The sequence below is a fragment of the Pseudoliparis swirei genome, chromosome 1, assembly GCF_029220125.1.
Source record: "Pseudoliparis swirei isolate HS2019 ecotype Mariana Trench chromosome 1, NWPU_hadal_v1, whole genome shotgun sequence".
Classification (NCBI taxonomy): domain Eukaryota; kingdom Metazoa; phylum Chordata; class Actinopteri; order Perciformes; family Liparidae; genus Pseudoliparis; species Pseudoliparis swirei.
The window spans coordinates 10492982-10518644 of NC_079388.1; the positions used below are offsets into that span (position 1 = coordinate 10492982).

The 25663-nt window shown below is 42.2% G+C and overlaps 1 protein-coding gene across 5 annotated transcripts; it reads left to right on the top strand.

The window, feature by feature from the left end:
• The first annotated feature begins 1348 nt into the window (after positions 1–1348).
• On the top strand, positions 1349–25540 carry pum1 (pumilio RNA-binding family member 1). 5 transcript variants are annotated; one of them, XM_056411773.1, is made up of 23 exons: positions 1349–1435; positions 5361–5533; positions 7521–7643; positions 7931–7999; positions 10366–10471; positions 12830–13023; positions 13316–13488; positions 13586–13838; positions 14154–14247; positions 14864–14962; positions 15082–15224; positions 15592–15730; positions 15933–16067; positions 16258–16608; positions 16746–16988; positions 18075–18345; positions 19406–19535; positions 19642–19776; positions 20483–20620; positions 21288–21413; positions 21624–21745; positions 21877–22069; positions 23413–25540. In XM_056411773.1, the coding sequence occupies exons 2-23, from the start codon at positions 5372–5374 to the stop codon at positions 23542–23544; spliced, it is 3531 nt and encodes a 1176-aa protein (XP_056267748.1). In that variant the 5' UTR covers positions 1349–1435; positions 5361–5371; the 3' UTR covers positions 23545–25540. The 5 variants fall into 5 exon arrangements, with proteins under 5 accessions (XP_056267748.1, XP_056267774.1, XP_056267765.1 ...); XM_056411799.1 differs by having other exon boundaries at positions 16258–16557; XM_056411790.1 differs by having other exon boundaries at positions 10369–10471.
• Positions 25541–25663: the final 123 nt, after the last annotated feature.

Below are 25663 nucleotides of genomic sequence, written 5' to 3' on the forward strand. Positions count from 1 at the left end.
ATTTTATTACATTGTATTAATATCTGGATTATTGGATATGATAAAAGATAAAAGATAATATAAAAACATGCCCTTTTTGCTGATCTGATATTGTACAATTATACATTTATTTAGAAACAGCCCAACATTACACAAATAACACTATGATAATCATGAATGGATTTATATTATGTATGTAGTGTTAAAGAGTGAGCTCACTGTGACCCTTTCATTCCAGATCATTTCAATGATAAAAGGTTAATGATTCGATTATCAACATAATTGAAAAAAATGGCCATCCACTGAGAAAAATAGCACTGTGGTATTCATGAAGTTATTCAGTGTTTGTTTATTGTTTATGATTCTAAAAAAGAAGATACATGATCTGATGTAACGTGTGTGTACAAGTATTGACATAATAATACTCATTATTTAATATGTTATAACTCATGTAGTGTCTTTTCTGGCAGTGAAAGGAAAATATCACATGGCCAATACAGCAAAAACAAGAGGGATAGTGCATATTGGTGACCTTTCATTTCAGAAATTGTAACTGATTGAGGAACAAGAAAGGGACTTCCGGTCTCAACTTATATGTAAGTAAGTACAACAGTTATCGTGACTTTATGTGCATACTCTATCGGGATACACGTTAGGCTTCTAATCCAATATGACAGGACCACACAAGTGTGTTCAGCCGCCTGTCCTCAACATTTCCATATGATTAACATAGATTTTCTTCGGCCTGCATTACGTCACCCACGCACTGGTTTGGGGCGCGACTCGGGAGGTCGCTATTGTCACCTTACCAAAAGCCAAAGGGGCGTTTTAGTTATGTGGGCCACACGCTTCTAAGACCATATTTCCCGTAGGTGTAACGGCGCACGCAGCTGCCGCAAACTTGATGACCGTGTGGCTCAGCACGTTGCCATGGCTGCCAAGCACCTCGTTACCGTAGAGATCCCCGGTACATATTGTCCAGTCGAGCAGTTATACTCTCATATAGCCTACTGTTAAAGTAGACAACCTTATTGGTTTTTTTAAACAGTGTTTTATAGTGTAAGTACCACTAACGCACTATTTTAATACATATATAAATCTATATATTGTTAGTCTTAGATTGTTGCAATTTATTTTGGGGACGTCCTCGGCTGTACGTCGTTACAGATAAATATGTCAATAAGTCCATTGACGAATAATGTGAATGAAGTAAAAACAAAACGCAACATAATTACACCCCACAATACAAATAGACTACACAACAAAGGGACCGGTTCGGTATGACCCTCCCTCCCCTCCCGGTTGGCGCAATGAACCGCACGCTCTCTCTCGTGCCTTCCCAGCATGCAGCGCTCTCGCCTGCTCCTCCGTCGAGCCGCCATGTTGTCGGAGTGAAAGCTTTGGGTATCAGAGAGAAACTGGGGCTGAAATCCGCGTCCATCCTCCCTCTCCGCCGGTGAGTATCGCCTCCTCCCCGGTCGCGGCAGCTCGAGACATCCCTTATTAACGCATCAGTGCGAGTATTGCTGCTATGGTCGCCATGAGAGGGGGTAAACGGGAGTATTTTGTGCGGCAGAGGCGGCTGCTTCTCTTTGCTGCCTGCCTCCTTCCTCCCGTTGTGTCGGTCTTCCCCGCTCCAGACACCTCTCGGGCCTTTGTTAGCATCTCCGTCCCGGGGACTTGTTGTGCTGCAGGCTCGCCACACAGGTAGAGACCCTCGGTGTTTATTAATAAGAGGGCGTTGATGTTAGGTCGCCATTGTCGCTGTTAAAAACGGTGTGTGTATCCCGTGTTTGTGCACCGGTTCGCCCGGCTGAACTTGTGCCGGGAGGCCGTGTTATTGTTGGTGGACATGGGCATTGAACCCATCACTGTGTACTCGAGGTTGCCGTTGGTGAACGCAGATGCATGAAAACTAAGCCGCTGGTTACTGAGCCTTTACATGTGCGCTTTCGTTTTGTTGTGTCACGTCTGTTCGGAGGAACATCTTTGGTGTCGAGACACCGACCGTCTCCTGCTAGCTGCAGGTCGCCTGCTAGTATTGTCACACCCCTGTCTGTGCCCGGTATGCAGTGGTTTGATCCCCGCTATTGAATAATGATTAACCCAGTTACATCGTGCCCGTTTCCGTGTGCTTCGTTAAACGTGCAGCCTAACATGCCGTGTGCGTTTCGCTTTGGGGAATGACCAGTGTTGTGGATTTCCGGGTGTTTCTCTACCTGATGTCGAGCTGGAGCAGAGGAACTACACAGCTAATATTTCCCTTGTTGCTCAATGAAGAGTGGAGCAGGAAAACACACACGAGAAGGATCACTTGGCAAGCTGGTTTGTGTTATTTGTTTTTATGTAGGTGTTGCACAGTGGTTTCAACAGACTTAAAAGAAAGCTGCATGCGTCTGAAGTCGGTCAAAAGAAGTACTTGTCATTTCCTCATGGCCTGTTGGGACATTTACGTGAAACTGGTAATTCTGACATCTTTGAGCTTGTTGGATAAGGACATGCACAATCATCAGTCATATGTCATTGCCTATGTCTTGTCATGTGAGCAATAATAAACCAATCTGTCCACCACGTTTGTATTCAACACTATGGTCATTTTGGAGGATGTAGTTCGTGGTGCTGTTGAACTTTATTGTGTTACACTCTTGAGGTATTTTAACCTCAATTCTAGAAAAAACATTAGACATCTCTCAGTAAAAATGCACAATGCAAAAGCATGACAAATGTCAGCCCTCAAAATGCCCGTAAGTCGAATAAACATCTCTAAATTCACCATTTTAATCTTCATGGACGTGAGATTTAATGTAGGATGGATCTATTGGTCTGCATTTGTTTTAGCTGGGTGCTCTTAATAATATATACCTGAGTGTGTATTATTGTAGTGGTAAGACAGATGAGCTGTGAACTTTGCTTGATATATATCCTTTTCACGGACGCGCAGACAGCACACGTAATGGTATTAGCAAACAATGGAACATGTTATGGTGGTTACTTTCTTTTGATAACATTGGAAATAATAACAGAGTTGATGAGTTTCATTTTGATTCTGTCTCGTTGGAATGAAATGCATGTTACGGCCATCTGTGACGTAAAATCCTCGTTGTCTTGACTGGGGTCTTGTAGCTTCGAGGAGAGAATATGAATTGTATGTTTTGTCCGTTACAAAAAGATATCCAGCACTTGTTGATTTGATTTAACTTAACATGTATTCACTGCATCTTGCACCGGAAGAGGGACAGAAATGTGTCTGTTCACCTGGTTGGCAGGTTTCCATCACGGCTGAACTGAGCGTGAGTTGATAAATAACCAAGACTACGGCTCAGTCGTTTGTCCTAGTAACAAACTGGTCGTAACCTGAAGGCAAAGGTGGGCGTCGGTGTATCATTTTTTGTCCACTGGGAACCGCACTGTAGAAACTTTATATTTATATTTGGGACACTTTAATCTCTATGGTCCAGAGTTTGGTTGAAGCCACATTCAGTAGTAGAGCATATGCCATGCTGACTGCTGTTAAATCACCTGCCCCCCTGGCTGGCTTACAAAGGGATTCTGTTTATATGGGTAGCTGCTCTCTCTTCTGCTCGTCACCAATGGAGTCGTATTAATGTGAGGGAGCTACCCACTTTGCCCCAAGAATGACAGTATGATTAATTTGAGTCATATCCTTTACGCAGCTGCATCCTACAAACCTCAAAGTGCATTTTTGATTAAACTAATTACACCATTTACATTATTTTTGATGAGTGCTGTCCTGCAGAAGGATATTCAGTTATTCATGCAAATTAATCAATTAATTTTACCGAGGAGAGCATTTTCAACCAAAGGTGGACTGCTGGTAGTTAATGGCTGTAGTGTTTTCCTGGGGTGAACATATTTGTATTATCTTTGGCTGTTTTTGGATAGGAGGCCGGACGGTCAGTGCTACTCAATCAATTGCATCGTGCTGTATATAATAAATAGGTTGACGATTCATTAGGGACAGCTTAGTGCCAGGCCCTGCATCCCCCTGTCGGGGTGCATTTAGTCATAATGACCCTCTGGCTGCACCTTTTCCTGCTTATTACACTAAGCAATCAATAATTTGACACAAATTAGGGAAAGAAAAGATTTTATTGATCTTTATATAACGATAAAGAACTACCTCCCTAGCAGCAGATTGGTATTATGAAATCAGTCTGTAGCATGCCGTAATTGAAACGTCAAAAACGAGATCAACAAAACAGTAATAACCAAAACTAATGCATTTTCAAACACTATCACTGCGGGAAAAAAGTGCTTTACGAATAATGTTCAGGCTTTTGAGAAGTGTTGACTCAACCTTTTCATGGTTGTTTCTGATGTAGTTTGTTGTGCTGTTTACGGAGAGAGGTGTCTCTAATATTTAGTCAACCGTTACTGATATAATCAGGATGGACAACATTTTAGAAATGCATTTCATACCTGACTATTGCAGCGCAGTCATAATATGCTGCATCAGTTTTAGCCAGGTGTACCAAATATACAGCTGATTGGAGTTTGACATGAAAACCAGTTCAATGTACATTATTTGTGCTTCCTTGTTCATTCCTGTGTGACTGATGTATTGAGAGATTTATAGAACAGCAACACTGACCCTGAACTTTGAACTCATGAACCGTTTTTGGATTACACGACCCATTTGTTTTGCTAAATCTTTTTCAGACTGCCACGACAGTTTTCTTCTCAGAAAATCTGGTTGTAGAACATGCATCATAGATTTTCTTGGTTAGCTACTTCAGGATGAGCTGGCCCAACGACTTCCAAAAAGATTTCAGTACATAAATACACAAATACACAAATATTAGTTTAAGTTGCTGAATCACTCTGACAGGATTTATGTTGTCAACAGGTGTGCACGCTTAAACTACACCCACTCGCCAGTTTATTACACTTTAACGTTTGCGCAATTTCATGCAGTCAATACGCCAGCTCTGCAATAACTCCTACATTTTAAATTGTTTTATTATTAATGTCAAGTTGAACTCATTATAGTGAGGTGTTAATGCAACATCTAGATCATTTAGTAGGTTCTACTTTGTGGAGTTTAATTGTGCCGCAGAACGTACTTTCTGCAATAATCCAAAATCCCTTTGTGTTTTTTTTGTCAAAGGACAGTACAATGCTAAGTTCAGAGGTTCTCTATATTAAATACAGAAAAAGTAGCAGGGTCAATAAAAAAAAAATTCATTTAGAATATTTCTTTTTTGGGGAGATTTTAAGCACTTGCATGCACTTACAACTGAGTTCAGGATCTCCATCAATCGATCTGTGTTATAATGGGGAGAGCTCTTTAAACATGTTAGTTGCATGTATTGATACTATGTGCCATTGTTTAAATGACAGGTGTGTTTCTCTGTGGACAGGCTGTGGTGGAATGAGCAGTGTGTGTGTGTTGAAGAGGAAAGCAGTGCTCTGGCAGGATTCATTCAGCCCCCACCATAGAAGTACATCTCCCAGCATGCCCGTGGTGCTGAGCAGCGGAGGACATGCCCCTCCAGCAGGGCAGATACCTCAGGCCACCCCCCCCAGCCAGCAGGTAAAGTCCACCACTGTGACGTATTTCATTAATTGACAAATATATAATATGTGGTGGCCCAGCCTGTGCTGTTTTTTCAAGTATTGTAGCCATTTGGATTCTCCTACTCTTGCAAGCCATCGCACAATCCCTCCATGTATAGTTCACACCATGTTAAACCACAGTAGCCCATGTGTCTGAGCAGACTCGCACCAAGCTCCTTATGCACAGGTCAAAACAACCTAATAATGGTTGCAATATTGAGTCAGTAAAAAGGTAGATAATAATATATTTATTTGAAGTGGAAAATAAATGCATCAACTTTGGCATGCTGTTGGCTAAACTGTATATTTTAGCCAACGTTTCTTCAAATTACATTAAAACAACACTGGACAAAGTAGTAATTGAGGTGGAATCATTGTTGGCTTTGTTCAACTGAATTTGTTATGTGTCCGAAAGTATATCAAATGTGTTGCTGCTGTTTGAATTCATCCCCTTGGGCTTTGGTCTCTTATGATGGTAATTTGCCATTGATTAATACAAAAAACAGTTAGGTGTGGCGCCTCAGTGGTGGAACGAGCTGGACAGCAGAAAGTCATCTTTTCCGATTATACCTTGAGAAAAAACTGATTAGCACTTGCATGTCACTTACTTATGGTATTACTTATGGTATTTTTGTAGTTTGGCTTTCTTGAAGTAATGTTATTTTCTTGATTGTTGGTCTGAGTTTGTACTCATGGTCGAATTAACTTATTGTAAGTTGCTTTGGATAAAAGTGCCAGATAAATGACATGTAATGTATACAAGACTAACTTCTCTCAAACGCTCTTTGTAAGCACTAAAGAAACTGTATAGTGTTGATGTTTTGTAGGACAGCTGTTCCTGTTTGTTGCTAGTCAGGCGGGCAAGCTATGTTATTAAATATGTAATCAAGATTACCTCTAGCCTGCTCTTAAATGCTGCCAACAACTCGGATACCAGACTGCCTTATGCGTGTCGTGTCTCGGCTTCACTGCTCCCTTTAGTTTTTCTAAAATGTTGCTTCTTGATAACACGGATAGCATTTTTTCATGAGGAATTGTGATTGAATGACATCAGGACAGCAGAAAGTCTCTACATCTTCCGTCGGAGACTGAAAACACACCTTTTCCGACTATATCTGGATTAAAACACAGATTAGCACTTCAGTGGCACTTAGATAGCACTTACTTATGGTACTTTTGTAGTTCGACTATGTTGAGGAAATGTTACTTCCTGTATTCTTGTTGTTCTTAGTTTGTACTCTAGGTTGAAATGCACTTATTGTAAGTCGCTTTGGATAAAAGCGTCTGCTAAATGACATGTAATGTAATGTAATGAATGATATTTTGGTAACTTGTTCTGCCGCACACGTTGAGTTTAAAGAAAAAGACCAATCCCAGCTGTTTCCACAACATGTTGACTGATTCCTTGTTGATGGTGTGTTATTGTGAACTTTGTTTACCCACCAAATTAGTAAGAGAGGAAGTCGACTTCAGTTAGCCAGTGGGGGGGAAAAAAGAGCCTCTTCTTTTGGATGTATTTGAGTTTTCGAAGAGAGGATTTGGCCTAAATGCCCCAACCGATGGTGCCGTTTTGAAAATAACAATTCATTTTGAAAATTCTTATGACTCCTTAACATTATAATATATAACTTGTTTCTATCCCATATTCTATGCTAGCAGACTAAAGATTGGTATTATTATTGCGCTGAACATTCATCAGATTTTGTGGTGGTGATATTTGATTATCTGCATTTTTTTATTTTTTAAAACATGTATGTGCCGGATGCAGTTTGATATATATTTTTATGTTCTGCATATATTTGAATGTAGACATGTTTGAGTTTTTTTTTTAAATCAATCAACTCTATAAAACAGTTAAATAATTACTTAAATTACAGGCTTTCTGCATGTCACCAGTTGTTTGCTTTTTACAGTTGCTAGTAATTACAGGATAACGTGCGCATCTGTGTGTACGTGTTTCTCAGGGTGTGGCGGGTGCTGGACGTTCCCAGGATGATGCCATGGTAGACTACTTCTTCCAGCGGCAGCACGGGGAACAACCTGGCAAACATCGCTGGCCCACTGGAGACAACATCCATGACAGCCAGGTGTGTGTGTTGTATAAGTTCCCGTGCATTTCGCTGTGAAGTATTTCATATTATAATTTTTTCTTCATTTCTGGGATAAAAGTTTCAAAACACATTTTAATGTTAACATATTTTTTAAATTAATTAATGCCATTTCAAATAATCTTAAAAAACTTAAAATGTTCATGTAACCTACTGTTCTGCAAATCATCTATGAAGGCAATTACTAATTAACATAAATAATTAGAGCTGGGTTTATGTTTATACATCAGTTAAAGATGAGGGATGACTGGGCTCTCTTTCTGCAGGTGCGATCCATGGACGAGCTGCACCATGACTTTCAGGCTCTGGCTCTGGAGGGCCGCGCCATGGGAGAGGTGAGACATCATGTTGCATATTCAGGGTTTACGTGCACTTGAAAACAGTGACTTGTGACCATGTGGCTCACAATGATCTGATGATGGAGCATGTTGGGATGTGGTTACTCGCAGCATGTGAGCACAGGTTCTACATTGACACACATGATTCTAAGGAGTCGCATAATAAATGTCAACATGAAAATGGATGATGTATATTGTGAGACTTGAGTTGGATTGCTCAGTCAAACCTGAATAACAGGAAATCAGTTACTCACTTGAAGGACTTTCCACCAAAAGTAGTGTTTACTTGGGTAGGCAATGTTGTTCCTAATGAAAAGCTGTGAAAGATGAGACGCAACTGAGGTGTTTTTTTATTTTAAATTTATGCTTGGGTGTCTGGCTGTTGGTATAAACAGTCTACTCAGAATTTCTGTTACGCTTGGACCATTGCCTACAAATAGATTTGGCTCGTTAAACTTAGTGCTTTTCCAAATTTCTTGGTCTCTCGTATTTGGGTAATATTTTTTGGCTCCGACGGACTGAAATACATATGAAATGAGATGTAATAACATGTTAAATATCCCAGAAATGGTAGATCCGTTCACACACACACAGATTTTGACTTCCTATGCACCAAAGAGTTTCCTGTTGACGGAAGATACTGATCACATTTTCAGAAACAAAGTCCCTTAAATGAGAAAGGGTTGTCTAAAAAGTCACGGAGAGAAACTCCAATGAGCTGCTTGAGTCTCAAACTAGAAATACTTGATTTAAAAAGCGATGTAATAATGGGCATTACTTTTTTATTTGTGTGGTTGCTCTTAGACACTGGCTTCAATTGTTGAAATCATTTGTTTTTGATAAGTTTTAGTTACAGTACTTTTATTTCATGATTGTAAAATTGTAACAACAGAAAACAATATAAACATTTGGTTCAAATCTCTGTTCATTATTTATGCACAGAGGAGTAAAGACCAAATAGTTGTCTCTGCGGGCCAACAGATTATTTCTGACTTGAATGATCATTAACTGTTCACGGACAAAATTAAAATGTGTCCCATTAAAAATAATAACCCAATACAACAGATGTTTTTCTTTCTTACTAGCCGAACGCTTCTACTGTTTTTTATTCAGAATAAGAAACGTGTTAATACGCGGTGAAGTTACGGTCACCCTTTTTTTTTGCCAGTGCATGAAAGTGTGGTGTCAGTTTGGTTGTCGCAATTCTCAGGTCAGTTCTGAGGTTTTCATCAGTTAACTGATATATGGCGTGATTTGTTGATCACGATGAACGTCTGCTCACCCGCCTCCTGATGCTGAGTAAAGCATAAACCCATCCAGTTTAAGGGAGTTGAACTTTGCCTTTTAAGACGGAGTCACATTGAAGATCAATCGGTTCCAATTCTGACTCCTGCTGCGCTGCTTCATCAGCTTGTGTCGTGACACCAGCTGAAGTGACTTGAATTTGTTCAAAATCGGAGAACCGACGGCAGACTTCGCTGTCGGCACTTTGCTGTATTTCTTCACATGTTGAGGGTCAGATATGATTTAACACTCGGCACTCAGTCAACTCTTGTTTTCTTTGGTCCACTCATTGAATTAGAGGGAATAGACCAGACAGAGATGTTAATTAACGTACGCCACATTAACGAAATGCAGGAAAACATTCACGGCACAGGCTTTACAGCATACAGTCCATGGGTGTGTTATAAGACGATAAAAGTGCTGAATTAGTGCCAATATATCCAAAATGAATGCAGTCTTTACGATAATTTAGACTGTTTTCTACTAATATTCAACGGGACATATTTAAAAGCCTGCATGCGGGCCGTGGTTTGCCCATAGCTGCGCTAGAGCCAGTGTCCGTAAGTATTTGACGAATGTGCGAGGCTGTAGAAACATAGCGGTGCGACATTTTGAACTACAAAGACAACTCTCTTCATGTAGATACAAATACCTTTAAAACTAAATCAACAAAGTTTTAGTGGGATTTATCAGCACAAATAAAATGTAATGCGTAGAATGACCTGAAAGCTAACGGTTACACACAGTTCCTTTGAACAAGCACACATTTCAATAAATAACAAACTTGTAAGCAATTGATGCTGGTGGGAGTGTTATTGTTTTTGCTCCACTTATCTATCTATGCTGGCCTGTTTTTGTTTGTTTGGGGTGCAGTCAGGGCTCAAAGTACCTCCAACAGATGTGTGTACAGCTGGAAATTGCAATGAAATCTTTACTGGCAGCGTGACACCAATAGTACAAACTAATCATTTGTGTGTAGATTTGTTCTTATTTAGATCATTCTGCCATGTGCTTGCAATATCTGTGCAACCATTTTTACCATGTTGTCTTTCCTTCTCTGTCTTCCTGTGTATTTGTAGCAGCTGCTAACTGGTAAGAAGTTCTGGGAGACGGATGACTCTGGGAAGGACGGACCAAAAGGGATCTTTCTGGACCAGTGGAGGGACAGTGCATGGGGTGCCTCAGGTATTTAGATTAGATTAGATTAGATAATCCTTTATTAGTCCCACAATGGGGAAATTGCAGGATCACAGCAGCGGGTGCACATTAGAGCATTAATTAACAATATTTAATGTACAGAGTTTACAAAATATATATATATACAAGGTAGTGATTAAAGTGAATTGTCAGCAGGTTAAAGTGATCCATTTCTACATCTGAACATTTAAACAAGTCTAAGGATAATACCAATTTGGGGTTGGAAAAAATGAAAAATGTCCACATCATTGGCATCTTGGAGTGTTTGGCCAAATAAGTCGGCCCATCCGATGTTGTCCCACAGCGGATTCCGTTCAGACAGTCCTTCTGCCCGTTGCACTGCAAAGCCTGGGGGAGACACTCGCTTATGTTCCCACAGGGGAACTGGCCGAGGGGACATCGAGCGGCTCCGTCCAGCCGGCCAGCAGCGCGCTCTCCGTTGTCCTGTCCGCTCGTATAACCCGTCGAGCGCAGCGTGCGTGTCCGGAGTGAACTCCGTGAGCCAAGTCTCCGTTAACACCATGAGGCTACACTCCCGGTACTCGCTCTGATGGCGGGTCACTGCCATCAGCTCGTTCATCTCGTAGACGAGAGACCTCAAGTTTCCCATGATGATGGAGGGCAGGACAGGTTTAAAACGTCTTTTCCTGGCCCGACGCTTCACCCCTGCACGGCATCCCCGTTTCCTTCTCCGCAGCTCGTGGGGAACATCAGGTCTCACCTCGGGCAGCAGCACCGCCGCGTCTCGAAAAGCCGCCAGTTGGTCCCTTGAGTAAACAAACATGGTCTCCATGGCTACGTGCCGGGTCCCCAGACACGGTGGTGAAAATAGATAAAAAACAGCATAAAGACCATGACAAACTTGACGTGTCTAGCTGTCATAATGCGCTGATTACTCCGATAGTCAGTACAGGAAAAAAAAAGTAGCAACAGAGTAACATAAAATACAAATAATATAAGAAAAGCTCTAAGTGCATGGGAGCTGCTGTGAAAGGCAGCCACTCGTGCGGCGCCTAGCAACCAGCTATATACCAGTCTGGCTTAGGTTTGGGATACGGCGTTAGACCGTAAGCTCTTCATAAACGTGGCGGTTTGGTTTCACAAGCACATTAAGAAACCACCATAACGATCACGGTGTAGTGTTGGACACAGATATTTCGGTTCTTCTCTGAATCAAAAGCTGATCAAAAATCACACTTGTTCTCCCATATGATATTTATGGTCTATCATATCAACAAAATGCTATATTATCTTTTGGCAGTGTCAAAATAAATATTCCTGCAGTTCGGCACCTCATTTGTGTGCCAGTTTTTAGCTATAGAGAAGGTATACATACAAGCTCATTGAAATTCTTCAAATTGTGTATTTAATGGCATGTTTTCATAAAACTGTTGGGATGCAATCTGCATTTGTCCATATTGCTGATGATGAATATCTTTATCACACTGGGGAAATAAACTATTTCTGACTTGGTCCAAGACCCAGTCCCAGTGTGCCAAGCAGACAAAAACTCTTCTCAAAAATCACCTAGGTGCATAAGGTGAAAATGCATTTGTGAAACCTCAGTCGAGGCAATTAGGATGATCCCAATGCAGCTGTAGACAATGGAGGCAATTAATAAGAAATTACCATCCCAGGGGATCTATAACTCATCAATGGGATTATAATTAGACTGATATAATTAAAGTCTAATAAAGACATCCGGTGAAATAAAGTGAAAAATAACTGTCCAATTCAACTGGACTGGAAATGCCTATTAAAAGGTCACAAAGCACTGTAAACGAGACTGCTTTGTTTCAAGACTGGTTGCTGACGCCGGCGGGTGAGGATAGTCCGCCAGTTTCTATCACTCCCCGCAGGGAGAGGGAGAACACAGCAAGCACTAAGTTCACGGGAAGCAGCACAGTCCGGTCCAGGGGTGCCGTAAAGCTGACATGGCCGGAGTCGCAAGCCCATTTCAGAGTCTGAGCTGACCTACAGTTGGTCGCTGCGCACCGCTGCAGAGGAAACGTGCATGGAGAGCCAAGCGTTGAGAAGTGTACAAATATTTACTGTTAATTATGAAAGTATGGCGGAGTAAAATAGACTGTTGACCTGCCACAGTCTGGGGAATAATTGGGAAAAACTAGTTTGGCTCCTGGTGTCACCGTCTGAGCAAATCATTCAGACCTCACAAAATGCAGTCTGACTTGATGATAAAATAGGCAACAATGCAAAAGTTGATTATGTAGTTTTTCCTGCTTGACGACTTTAAAAATGCTTCTGTAATGTAAAATATGATCATGTTAATTATGTGTTTTCCCTGTGCATGCATGTTATTAACATTCCCCCTTCCGATCATCTTAGATCACTCCGTCTCTCAGCCAATCATGGTGTCCCGTCGGCAAGGGCAAGGTTTCCATGGCGGTAGTGAGGTCGGGGTGGGCTCAGTGATGTCACCGCGCTCTGAGAGTGGAGGGCTCGGAGTTAGCATGGTGGAGTATGTCCTCTCCTCCTCGCCCGCTGACAAACTGGATTCCTGCCTTCGAAAAGGACCTTATGTAAGTCTGAAGTCGATTTCCTCATCACTTTTTCCTCTGCATCACTAATATTCTGATCGTAACAATCCAGACTTTTCTCTAAACTACAGCATCACACCTACAATAACCTCATCACCCTATCTGTCATTTTTCTCTTGTCAGCCTGTGATTGTCAAAAGGAGACAGCTCTGTGACCTTGTCCATGTCAGTCTGTCCTTCCCACTCTGTACCCTCTGCCATCTGTCACATATTCAGCACCTTTATACTTCAGCTTTTCACTGTCTGCTGTGTTTCTGTTCTCTCTATCACCCAGGGACAGAGGGATGGAGAGGTGGAGGAGGAAAAGAGGGAGAAGCCAAAGGCAACATTTGAAGGAGAGAAACTGAAAGAGTTGACAGAAGTTGAAGCTGATGTAATCAACGATGTCATCAACCCCAATGGGCTGCCCGTGCAGAACGGCCTTGACGTCGACGTCAAAGAGTTTGGGTAGGGCTCGGCGTGAAAGACGCATACACACACAACTTGAAGTGCTTCTTGTTTTAAAAGCAGCCTTTAGGCGTGAACTGAACTCCTCCTTTTGCAGTCGTCCCCAAGGCCACATGCCGATCCCTGGTCCTGAGGGTGACCTGCTTGGAGGTCCCGGGGGTGTAGGGGCTGATGGCGTGACATCCATGGGCCCCAAACCTCCTGAAGACTTCTCTGGCGTGGAACAAGGTGGTGTCTCTATTGACCCCATGGAGTCTGTGATGGAGCCGCTTCAGTTTGACTACAACTCCCAGATGCCCATGGACTCTGCGCCCACCGTGGGATTATTTGATTACGCCAACCAGCAGCAGGTGAGAGCACCAGGCAGAGAATATTACACAAAACTTTGTCATTAGCTCTTCATTAGAACGTATCACAATATTTTGGACCAATTACTTCTATCGATATTGCAACAATATTGTAGGGTTCCCGTTGGCGTTTCAGTAATGTGATTTTACTGAGGAGTAGAGAAACAAATAATAAAACGGTCTTGTGAAATTACATTTAACTGTAATGCAGCCTTTAATACGAGGAAACGACAACACGGACGTATTACAATAGCTATTCTCATATTATAATATTGATATGATGCATGATATTAAAATGTTATTTACCTGTTGTTGCAGCTGTTTCAGAGAAACAACGCCCTAGCAGTGCAGCATTTAACAGCAGCCCAGCAACAGCAGTACGCCTTGGCAGCAGCACAGCAGTCTCACATTGGTAAGAAAGTGAGAGATTGTTTGTGTGCATGTGTGGACATATTCACGTTGTATGTTAAAGTGCATTTGACAGTTTGTCACTGTCGGCATACAATGGGAAACTATTATATATATATATCACTAGTTTAGTGAGTAGATGGGAATGTGATGGATCAATACATAGCGCCAAGTCTATCTATAAACGGTGCAACCACATTTTTTTACCCATAACTTTTATCTAAAACATTTATTTACCTGAAATGTCTAAAAGAACCATTTATTATGTTTTTTGGTCTGTGACTAAACATCAAATTTTTCATTTTGGAGCAAAAAATATTTGCAAAAAACTACATGTTTCAGTCTAATGGTAACTAATGCTGGGTTAGTATTGTTTAGGTTCAGTCGAAGACAATTGAAGCTCAACTCGCGTCAAAGAATCTTTCAGAAACATTTTGGTCATGTGCTCCGCAACAAAATCTGGATACATTCATTTTAATCTTTGTTACCGTGTCGCTAGACTATATCCTAAAGACGTTATCATGTGTTTAAACTTTATTCTTCGTATTCCTATGACTTTATCCCATGAATATTCCACCTTTTGACCCTGGTTCACGGTTTTACCTTCCATATATTCTCAGGTCTGGCTCCAGCATTTGTGCCCAATCCTTACATCATTAGTGCTGCTCCACCAGGGACCGACCCCTACGCAGCCGGACTAGCAGCAGCCGCTACTCTTGGTGAGACCTGGATTTTGACTTTGTGCTCCATGTTAATGAATTTCCCACAATAAGGACGTGCATAGACACAGACAAAGTCATCCCATCTCACCTGCATTTTGCATATTTGTTTGGGCCAGGTCCGGCAGTGATGCCTCCCCATTACTACGGTGTGACCCCCTGGGGGGTCTACCCTGCCAACCTCTTCCAGCAGCAGGCTGCTGCAGCCAACAACTCAGCCAATCAGCAGGTGGCCAACCAGGGCCAGCAGAACCAACAGCAGGTCAGTTGGCTGCTTGCCAAAAAACTGGCATGCTGATTCTCATTGGCTTAAGTTCGGTCAGATCTCTCCTTATGTCGATTCAAATTTGCATTCAGTTTGACTTCTGCTCGACTTGAGTCTGTAAGGAAAAAACTGTTGCATTCCATGAAGATCATAATTCAATAAGCTGGAAATGTTTATTTACTCCTGCTTTGCTCGTATGATTCTGTTGATAAAAGGAATGTGTGCTCATCCTGGCTATTTATTACATGCCACCATTTGTCTCTGTGAGGGCACATTGTTTTAGAAATGAACTAGAAGAGAATGTGAACATGATTGAAAGTTAATTTGCATATTGATAATTCTAATGCCTAATTTTTCTTTTAAGGTGATGCGAGCTGGGGGAAACCAACGACCTTTGACCCCCAGCCAAGGTCAGCAGAGTCAGCAGAATGACCAGATGGTTGCAGCAGCAGCAGTCAACTCAGCCCTGGCCTTTGGGCAGGGGTTAGCAGCAGGAGTCCCGGGTGAGTGTCAATCTGTAAAACTCAACAAATCCCGTTGCGTTTGCCATTACGGCACGATGTCCAGATATCTTCATTATAAAACTGTTCCGTTAGTGACAGCTGAAATCACCCACAAAACACCCATTGATACATGAAGGAAGGGATACGCTAAAATCAATTTAGGTGCACTCTGAATAACCATTTACTGTTGTATCTTTCTCAGGCTACCCAGTCCTGGCTCCTGCAGCCTACTATGATCAGACAGGGGCCCTAGTGGTCAACACTGGAGCTCGGAGTGGCCCTGTCCGCCTCATGGCCCCAGGCTCCGTCATCATATCTCCTTCCGCAGCACAAGCAGGTAAGACGGCAATGTTTGTACAGGGCAAACAAGGATGTCATGCACACAAAACAATGGATTGCACATGGTCTTGTACATGTTCTGTATGTACTCTGTGTGTGTAGGCTTGTGTGTCTAATTACTCAAGGGTTGTTGGATAGGACAGAAGGGAAACCTGAATAATCACATCTTGTGTTGTCGCTCCCTCCAGTTGCAGCAGCAGCAGCCTCCGCAAGTGGTGCCAACGGTGGTCTGGGCGGTGGGGCCAACGGTCCGTTTCGTGGCATGACGTCCCAGCAGCCTCAGCAGCAGGGTGGCCCCGGTGGGGCTCTGGGAGGAAGCTCCTTTTATGGATCTTCCTCCCTCAGCTCCTCCTCCCAGAGTTCCTCTCTTTTCTCACAAGGCTCTGGTCAGCCAGGACCAGGGTCTGCCTCTTTGGGCTTCAGCCAGCAGGCCTCCTCCTCCCTCGGTGCCACATTGGGGGCCACGCTTGGAGGCTTCGGCACTGCAGGTAGGACTACACCTTTCCCACGGAGTCTACTGCTGGAGTCTTATCAAAGCGGTCAGTTGTTTGGTGTTCTTTTTTATAGTATTTGATTTATATACAAGTAGCTTGCACAAAAAATATACTGTTAATGGTTAATTTCACTGTTCTTCGAACATTTCACTGACCTATGGTACATCGTTGTCTCCCTCTAGTGGCCAACTCAAGTGGTGGCAGCGGTTCCAGGCGGGACTCCCTGACAGGCAACAGTGAGCTGTACAAGCGCACAGCCTCCAGCCTCACCCCGATTGGACATGGAGGCTTCTATAACGGCACCTTGGGTTTTAGTCCTTCCCCTGGCCCCGTGGGCATGCCCCTACCCAACCAGGGCCCCTCCCATTCCCTCACACCCCCGCCCTCCCTATCCAATCACAGCTCCTCCTCCAACCTCAATCTTGGTAAGTGTCTTTGATTCATTTGAAGTTAATAATGTCATTGATTGTGTTTTTGTTTCACAATAATGCCACTGAAATAGCTACTCTATGAAAATGTTGCTTTGTCGAAGCCCTGGTTTAGAGGTTAACATTTACTCTCAGTTTTTAAATGAGCATTACTGAATGTGTGCCAAAGACTAAAGTGGGACAACCCTTAAGGGATTAATTACTGACTGACTTGTTTCCTGTGTGTTGTGTGTTTTTCCATGATTGACAGTTGGCAGCATGAAGTGTAACGCCTGTGATTAAACGACAACAATCAAACAAACTGAGCCAAGTTTAGGCTTTATAATGACGGATTACCTCGATTTGTCAAAGTCTTTGTAGATGTATTACTGTTCAGATGGGAACTGCAGTTAATGGCAGCTTTTGAAAGGAGGGAACTGAGCTCTGATATCCTCACTACACTGTGTGCATATCCTAACTGGAATATTTGTATACATCACGAGGTTACAAATCATGCCCCTCCATCAGAAACAAAACCTAAGACAAGAAGTTTACCACCTATTAGAGCTTGATTTTGAAGTCTAATTCATTCCCTGCATGCTGTTAAACACTACCATGAACCATGGTTAACTGGTGGAATAAAAAATGTGTGCGTGTGGTTTTTTGATACACGTTTGTCATGGATGTGGCTTTTTGGTTCGGGCCTCTTATTGTTGTGAGATTTCCTCAGACTTAAGACAACCTTGTGGGTCAAAGCACTATTTTACTATTTAAAAAAGTTGGTACTGCAATGTCATAAAGTTTTAAAAATCTTTGTTAACCCATGAAAATAATTATTGCAGCATTTTATTTTAAAATGCAGAAAGAGAGAAAAATTCATTTGCATTGTTAATTACCATGAACCATGGTTAACTGGTGGAATAAAAAAAATGTGTTTGGTTTTTTGATTTTGTGGATACATGATGTGGCTTTTTGGTTCGGGCCTCTTATTCTGATGAGATTTGACTTAAGACAACAACTCAGACTCAAGTCAAATTTTTATTTTTAACACTGTTTTTAAAACGCACACTGACACACTCCTCCCTCTTCTGTCTGACTGCACAGGAGGCCTGACCAATGGCAGTGGGCGTTTCATCTCTGCAGCTCCAGGAGCAGAGGCAAAGTATCGCAGTGCCGCCAGCTCAGGCTCCTCCCTCTTTTCACCGAGCAGTCAGCTGTTCCCTTCGTCACGACTACGCTACGGCATGTCTGACGTGATGCCGTCAGGCCGGAGCCGCCTACTAGAGGACTTCAGGAACAACCGCTACCCCAACCTGCAGCTCAGAGACATTGCAGGTCACATCATGGAGTTCAGCCAGGATCAGCACGGCAGCAGGTAAACTTCTTAAATATGACTTCAACCTAGAAACAGATATCTAGGCCGTCTGTTCTGGGTCATTGATATGTTCAAGTAAGATACCCTTTTATTGTCCCCCTCCATCCTGCAGTTCCACTGAAGATACAAAAAACAAAAAACATACAACACACACAGCTTTCTTGTAACTGTTTGCACATACACACTCAATATAATTGAGAATCTTAATGGACACAGGCAAGAATGAATCTTTGAGCTGAATCTTAGGGTAAGAGCTGTAACTCTTGGTAGAGAATGTTATCTGGATCACACACTATTTTCTGTCTGGTAATAAACTTCTCATTGATAGTTTGAAGGGGCGGATCCTTTTCTACCAGTGGCGCGAACTGTGATTTCAACTTCATGTTACCACCAGGGTTTTATCCCATATTTATAATAATTCATACTCCAAGACTGCATGGAAAAAAATTACCTTCTGCTCAACTCTATAGACCCTAAATCTGCATTAATGATTCGCTCGTCAATATGGGTCCTCCAGCTGAGTGTATTTTAAACTGATGTACAGACCACTCTGGGGTCCTGGTTTCTGGGTCTGCCTGGGTTGAACCAGCCCTGCCTCAAATGCAGATGTGCTTTTCCACTGAAATGATCTATTAATGCACCCTGATGTTCAGTCTGCACCTTCCAGACGTTTTCATTCTCCAGTCTCCTCAACATTACTGTCCTTTTTATCTCTGCTTTTTTCTGGCATCCTTCACTTCACCTCACAGGCTACTTGGTTTCATCTCCTGGTCTTTTTCTTCTTAGAATTTCATCTCCTTGTGTTTTACTATTCCCTCAGGTTAAAGATTTAGAAGCAGCTCTGTCTTTGTGCATCTGTTTCTCTTTATTGCTCTGTCACTGTCTGCTGTGTTTATTAGTCTTCTTAAAGTTCAATCAAACTTTTTGAATGCACTATATTTACTAAGTAAGCTCTATACTTTGTCATGAGGCTTTTATAAATTGCAAAAGCCAAGAAAATGAAACTGAAGAACAACCAAACGTTGGTTAATATAATGTTTATCCTTTCTGTCTCCAACAGGTTTATCCAGTTGAAATTGGAGCGAGCCAGTTCAGCGGAGCGCCAGCTCGTCTTCAGTGAGATACTGCAGGCAGCCTACCAGCTAATGGTGGATGTCTTTGGAAATTACGTCATCCAGAAGTTCTTTGAGGTGTGTGTGCGAAGTCAGATGATCAAAGTGTACAATGATTTAACCAAGATTGAATTCATGAGAAGAATTAGAAGAGTTACAACCTTATTTTCTGTGTTTGTTTCAGTTTGGCAGCCTGGACCAGAAGCTGGCTCTGGCAGAGAGGATTCGAGGTCATGTGCTGTCTTTGGCCCTGCAGATGTACGGCTGCAGGGTCATTCAGAAAGCGCTGGAGTTCATCCCCTCTGATCAGCAGGTCATTGTAAGTACGCCAGTTCTCATTGCACTGTATGAAAGTATAAACAATAGAAACGGACTGTACCTTTTTTTTTTTTGTAATACTAAAACAACCTTTCCTGCCGTAACACTGCTGTGATTGTGTGGCGAAAAAAATAAGCTAAATATTCTTTTAAATATAGTTAATTTAAAAACCTGACTCCTCTCAATGTGCTCATAATTCAGCCATGAATGAGGTCTCATTGCTCATGGATCACTAATTCCTGTTTTATATAGCATAATTACGAGGTGGACTCCTTACGCTGATATGGCAATTCTCCTACATTATGAGTTTTATGTTGGAGCCGCCTCGTATAGCAGCAGGTTCCTCGCAGGCACTCCGCCATCAACGATGAATGAGGCTAATGGTACCACAGTTTATGTGCAAATGGTGAACTGCAGGTGTTAAGATCACTTTAGCTGAATATCAACAGGACGAATTGTGCTTAAATTGAGTGGTTTTGTGCGTGCGCGTGCGTGTGTGTGTGTGTGTGATCCATCTCTCCGTAATGGACCTCAATAGAGACTCCAGGGCAACTGCTCAATCCAGTTTTATTTGTTGGGCAATAAGACGCTGTGCAAAATAGAGTTAGGAAAATGCTTTCAGGCAATATTTGATTTCTCACGAACGATTACATGTCCCCCTCCACATACCGTCTCTGGCTCTTCCTCCGCCTCTGTCCTCCCTGCAGAGTGAGATGGTGCGGGAGCTGGACGGCCATGTTTTGAAGTGTGTGAAGGACCAGAACGGTAACCACGTGGTGCAGAAATGCATCGAGTGTGTTCAGCCTCATGCGCTGCACTTCATCATCGACGCCTTTAAGGGACAGGTGGGTCCCGTCTGTGAGCGCGCACTCTGAAAATATTTCCACATTCAATCACTGAAGGCTGCCGGTGCTTGGCTGTCATCCACACGCGCATACATTTCTTGTCTCCACACACAAACTGATGCTGCCTTGAGGCAGCAAGCATATTGTCACCGCCAAAGTACAAGACATACTTGTTCGGTCCTCTCCCGGGACAGGGTACGTTGCCACGGCAACAGAAACAGAAACCTCAGCCCAGTGGCAGCAGCAATCTTCTATCTGCCAGCTAAATGTCACATTAGCATAACGTGTTAAAAGACAAATGTTGTGTCCGTGCATTGGCCTTTTGTTTGATGCTAATGAAAGGTTTCAGTTTTGAGGAGTCACTTTGGAGGCTCTGGAAGTAAATCTTACGGAGTTCTTTGCTTCTCCCACATTTGCATGTTATGTTACTGCATGTTTTCTACACTATAGTTTTAGATTTGTTTGTGTAGCTGAAAGCATTTCAGGAATGTGCAAGGTGTGTGAAAGTATTTCCTGTGATCATTTGGTGCTTCAATCCCAGAGAATTTCTGTGCCTCAAGAAAGGCGGTTTGAAGCAAAGTAAATTAGGGCTGTGTTCGACTCGCCGAGCTCCAGGACCACTTGGTGTATGACATGATAAAGTAACATGTAATTATGTGTCTCTCAGGTCTTTGCCCTCTCTACTCACCCTTATGGCTGCCGAGTCATTCAGCGTATTCTCGAACACTGCCTTCCTGATCAGACGCTGCCTATACTGGAGGAGCTCCATCAACACACGGAGCAGCTGGTGCAGGTAACGCACACAAACTAGCACTTACTGCTGTCTCCCTTCCTCCTCTCGGCTGTCTCTAGGCTGGAAAGCATAATTGGTGAAGTTGGCTTAAATAAAACGTCTCTCGGCTTCGGTTTTTTAAAGTTGGCTGCGTGTTTTGATTGACGTCAGAAGCACCAGCTGGTGTCCTCACGTTTGAGTAAATGTGTCTGTGTGGTTTGTTTTATTTAGGACCAGTACGGCAACTATGTGATCCAGCACGTTTTGGAGCATGGCCGAGCTGAAGATAAGAGCAAGATAGTGGCTGAAATCAGGGGCAATGTACTGGGACTCAGCCAACACAAGTTTGCCAGGTAAATTCTAGAACTAACACACAGCTTCAGTTTTAAGTTCCTACCCAGAAAACATGTTTCTTCTGTTTCGCTGCCTTTTTCTTCTTCTTCTAAATGCACCTTAACGTTTACCCCTCTCTTCCTGTCTTTAGTAATGTGGTGGAGAAGTGTGTGACCCATGCGTCACGGGCAGAACGGGCCGTGCTGATAGATGAGGTGTGCAGCCTGACTGAGGGCCCCCACAGTGCCTTATACACCATGATGAAGGACCAGTACGCCAACTACGTGGTGCAGAAGATGATCGACGTGGCCGAGCCCACCCAGCGCAAGATCGTAATGCACAAGGTAGATGGAAAGCATGTCTCTTGTCAACCATAATCCCAACCCGTCACTTACCTGCATGTCAATAAATCTTGATAAGGTCACTGCATTCGATGGTTCCCTAGGCAACGACACAGAAGTATCAAGGGCTCATTGATTTCCAAACCTGTGGGTGATGGGTGATTTGCGGTTGGAGTAGGGCTGTGGTTCTCAAACCTTTTCTGTCACGCCCCACTTTGCAGTAAGAAAAAATGCCCCAACAAAATGGTCTATGCTGACTTTTTATTGAAATAACTTTTTGCGCTTTTTCAAATAATAGAGCAAAGAAAACTGCGTCACTTTCAAGTAAACCAAATGTGCAATCACTTTGGTTAGAACAATGCAAATAAAGTTATATGTGCAAAAAAAGCTCACTTGCAAAGAAAAATATTTTTGTGGCTGCAATTAACCTGTTTTGCACTCTTTTCAAGATTCAATTCAATTCAGTTTATTTGTATAGCCCAATTTCACAAATTACAAATTTGTCTCGGAGTGCTTTACAATCAAGATAATCAGATAATAAGTTCAAATGTGTCAGTTTTACACTGCATACATTTTCAAAACAACGTGCAACCTTTGCCAAACAATTGGTGCATATACAGGACTGTCTCAGAAAATTAGAATATTTTGATAAAGTTCTTTATTTTCTGTATTAATAAATAAACAAATAAAATATATTTCATTTTTAACTTCATGAAGAATTTTTATTTTTATTGTTTATATTTTTTTTATATTTAAGAAAAAGAAAAAACCTATCTCATGTGTTTGTCAAGGCTCAGGAAACCCTGCAGGTGTTTCGAAATAATTAGACAATTCAAGTGATTTTTTTAATACCCTACTAGTATATTTTTTTCATGAATTTCTAATATTTAGAGATAGGATATTTGTTTTCTTCAAAGTTAAGCCATATCAGCAATATTAAAAGAATAAAAGGCTTGCAATATTTCAGTTGATGTTTTGAATATCATTACAGAAAATAAAGAACTTCATCACAATATTCTAATTTTCTGAGACAGTCCTGTATGTGTGTCAAGTTGTATTGGCGGCTGCAATGAGCCTGCTCTCCACTACAAATCTTTTTAAAACGGGCTTGATACAGCCACTCAATCCATGCTCAATGTTGAGCTTTTGTTTTGAAGGGCAACAGCAGAAAAGCCAATCTCAGTCTTGTAACTCATTTGTAACTGAAGTTCTCGATAATGGTCTTTCTGCATTTCCTCCTGCGCCCCACCTGTAGTACCACTGTGCCTCACAGTTTGAGAACCACTGAAGTCGGAAGTGCACGCCGCCCATATTAAATTTGAACATGTGTTTTTGTCTACGTACAGATCCGACCTCACATTTCCACCCTGAGGAAGTACACGTATGGAAAACACATCCTGGCCAAGCTGGAGAAATACTACATGAAGAATGGTGTTGACCTGGGTCCTCTCTGTGGCCCTCCCAATGGCATCATGTAAACCGATTATTCCCCCCCTCCGTTCCTGAAATCCTTGTCTGCCCTCTGACCTGCCCCTCCCCAACTCTTCACCTTATCCTCTTTGAGCTGTCATGACTACCAGCCCCACCCGACTGTCCCTGTCTGACCTTCAGAGGGCATCACGCCCTCTTTCCCCTTCAAATCCTGCTCACCGAGGACATGGAGTACCCCCGCTCACCATTGTTTCCATGACAACCCTTTGGGAGGAGCCTGTTGCTACAGGCAGCCTTAGTTTTTGTCAGATAGTGTTGCCCCTCCCCCATCTGTGCCCAGGCCCACTGATTTGGGAGTGAGGGGAGGAGGGCAGGGAGTGGAGAGGTGAAACCTGTTCTGCTCATCCTCCACTGCCTCCTTTTGTTTTTCTTTCTTTAATTTCCTCTTTTCTGGTAAACTCAAATAATTTCACCTTTTTGCTACTGCTGCACACACAATCCTAGTTTCCCTTTCTCCTCCCGCCCTGTTCACCACTATTAGATGGAAAGAGTATTTAATTTGTCAGACCTCACAGAATCATAGATGAATATACACACACACACACACACACACACACACACACACACACACACACACACACACACACACACAGCTAACCAGCAGACAGATCATTTAGCATGGGAGATTCGTTTTCTGGTCTTGCTTGTATAAATATAACGTGTATACTTGGTGTAGACCTTTGCATATATATATAAATATATATATAAAACTTTGTAGTTTTTCTGTTTTTTGATGTTGAATCTGTATCTATAATGTATCCTAGTAGTGACCACATACTTCTGACTGTATAATTGTACATTTGTAAACCCTTGTAATGTAAAAGTGCTTTACCACCCTTTTTTGGTATGAGAAGAAAAAAGCTCACTGAAAAAAATCTTAGAAAAAACCCCCTGTGCATTTCAGTGTATATTCTCACCTCCTTGGTTGTGACATATGAGTTGTTGTATATTGTAAATTGTAATATCAAATTTTTGTTTTGAAAAGCCCTTTCTATACAGCGTAGTACTTGTACAAAGATTCGCCACGCTTGGTTTTATCTTTATCTTGTCACTGCTTAACTTAAGACGTCGACCTCCCACTGACTCCCAATTGGACATGTTCTGTTAGACTTAGTGGTGTCTTCTGGTTTATGTTGAAGGTTTTTTTGTTTTGTTTTTGAGCTCCTTTTTTTAATTTTAAGATCTTTTTTATAGGAATGCGTTACCCCATGAAATGTGTCATGGGTATGCTGGCTGGGTGGGAGAATTAACTTCTACTCATTTACCCCCACCCCCAAACCCTTTATTATTCATGACTGTTTTCAGAGAGGTAAACCCATGGATTGTACAGAGAAGATTCTTGTGTTTTTTGGCATTTCTCTAGTGCTGTAAGTGCTGTATCATACTGTCCATGTCCTTTTGGGTGAGAGAGGCAGCCCGCCACAGTGCGGTGTACATTTGAAGCAGCCTTGTGTATATTTACTACGAGCACACCTGTAACCATATGTGTATAGTTAACAGAACCTGTGTATGCTTATTGCCTGGGCAACTATTTTTTGTAACTCCTGTTGTAGATTGTCTCTAAACAATTGTGTGATCTTTATTTTGAAACCAAACTGAACAAAAAAACTTTGAAAATGTAACCGTCTCTAGTGTGCGTCATTGTATGTTTTGATATGCTCCCATAAGGCAAAGGAACGCAGCAGACGAAGCACTGTTTTCCTATCTTAAGTGTCTATTATAAAATAGAGGATTATGATCTGTGCCATAGTTTCTCTTCCAGCCATCTGAATGAATGTTTCTGCAGTGATGAGACGGCGTGAGTCAGACAGGCTGCCGTGGCGCTTGTGTTAGTTTCTGAATTAATACGGCTGGTATCTTAGCACAGGAAATAGAAATGTAATAGGACTAGACTATTGCCATGCGTTATTACCTCATGGTTTGTAAAAAGCGTTCATCCGACTTAACTGCAGTGTGTCTATTAAAATGCACCGTAGCACTTGTGATCTTCTGTTTGTATCGAAGACCGGAGGGGCTATTCCTGCCCTTACTCGTCCAGCTTTTGTTTGTAGCGTAACCAAACGCGGGTGTGATACTGGTGGCAGTAAGCCAATGCCTTTTCTTTTT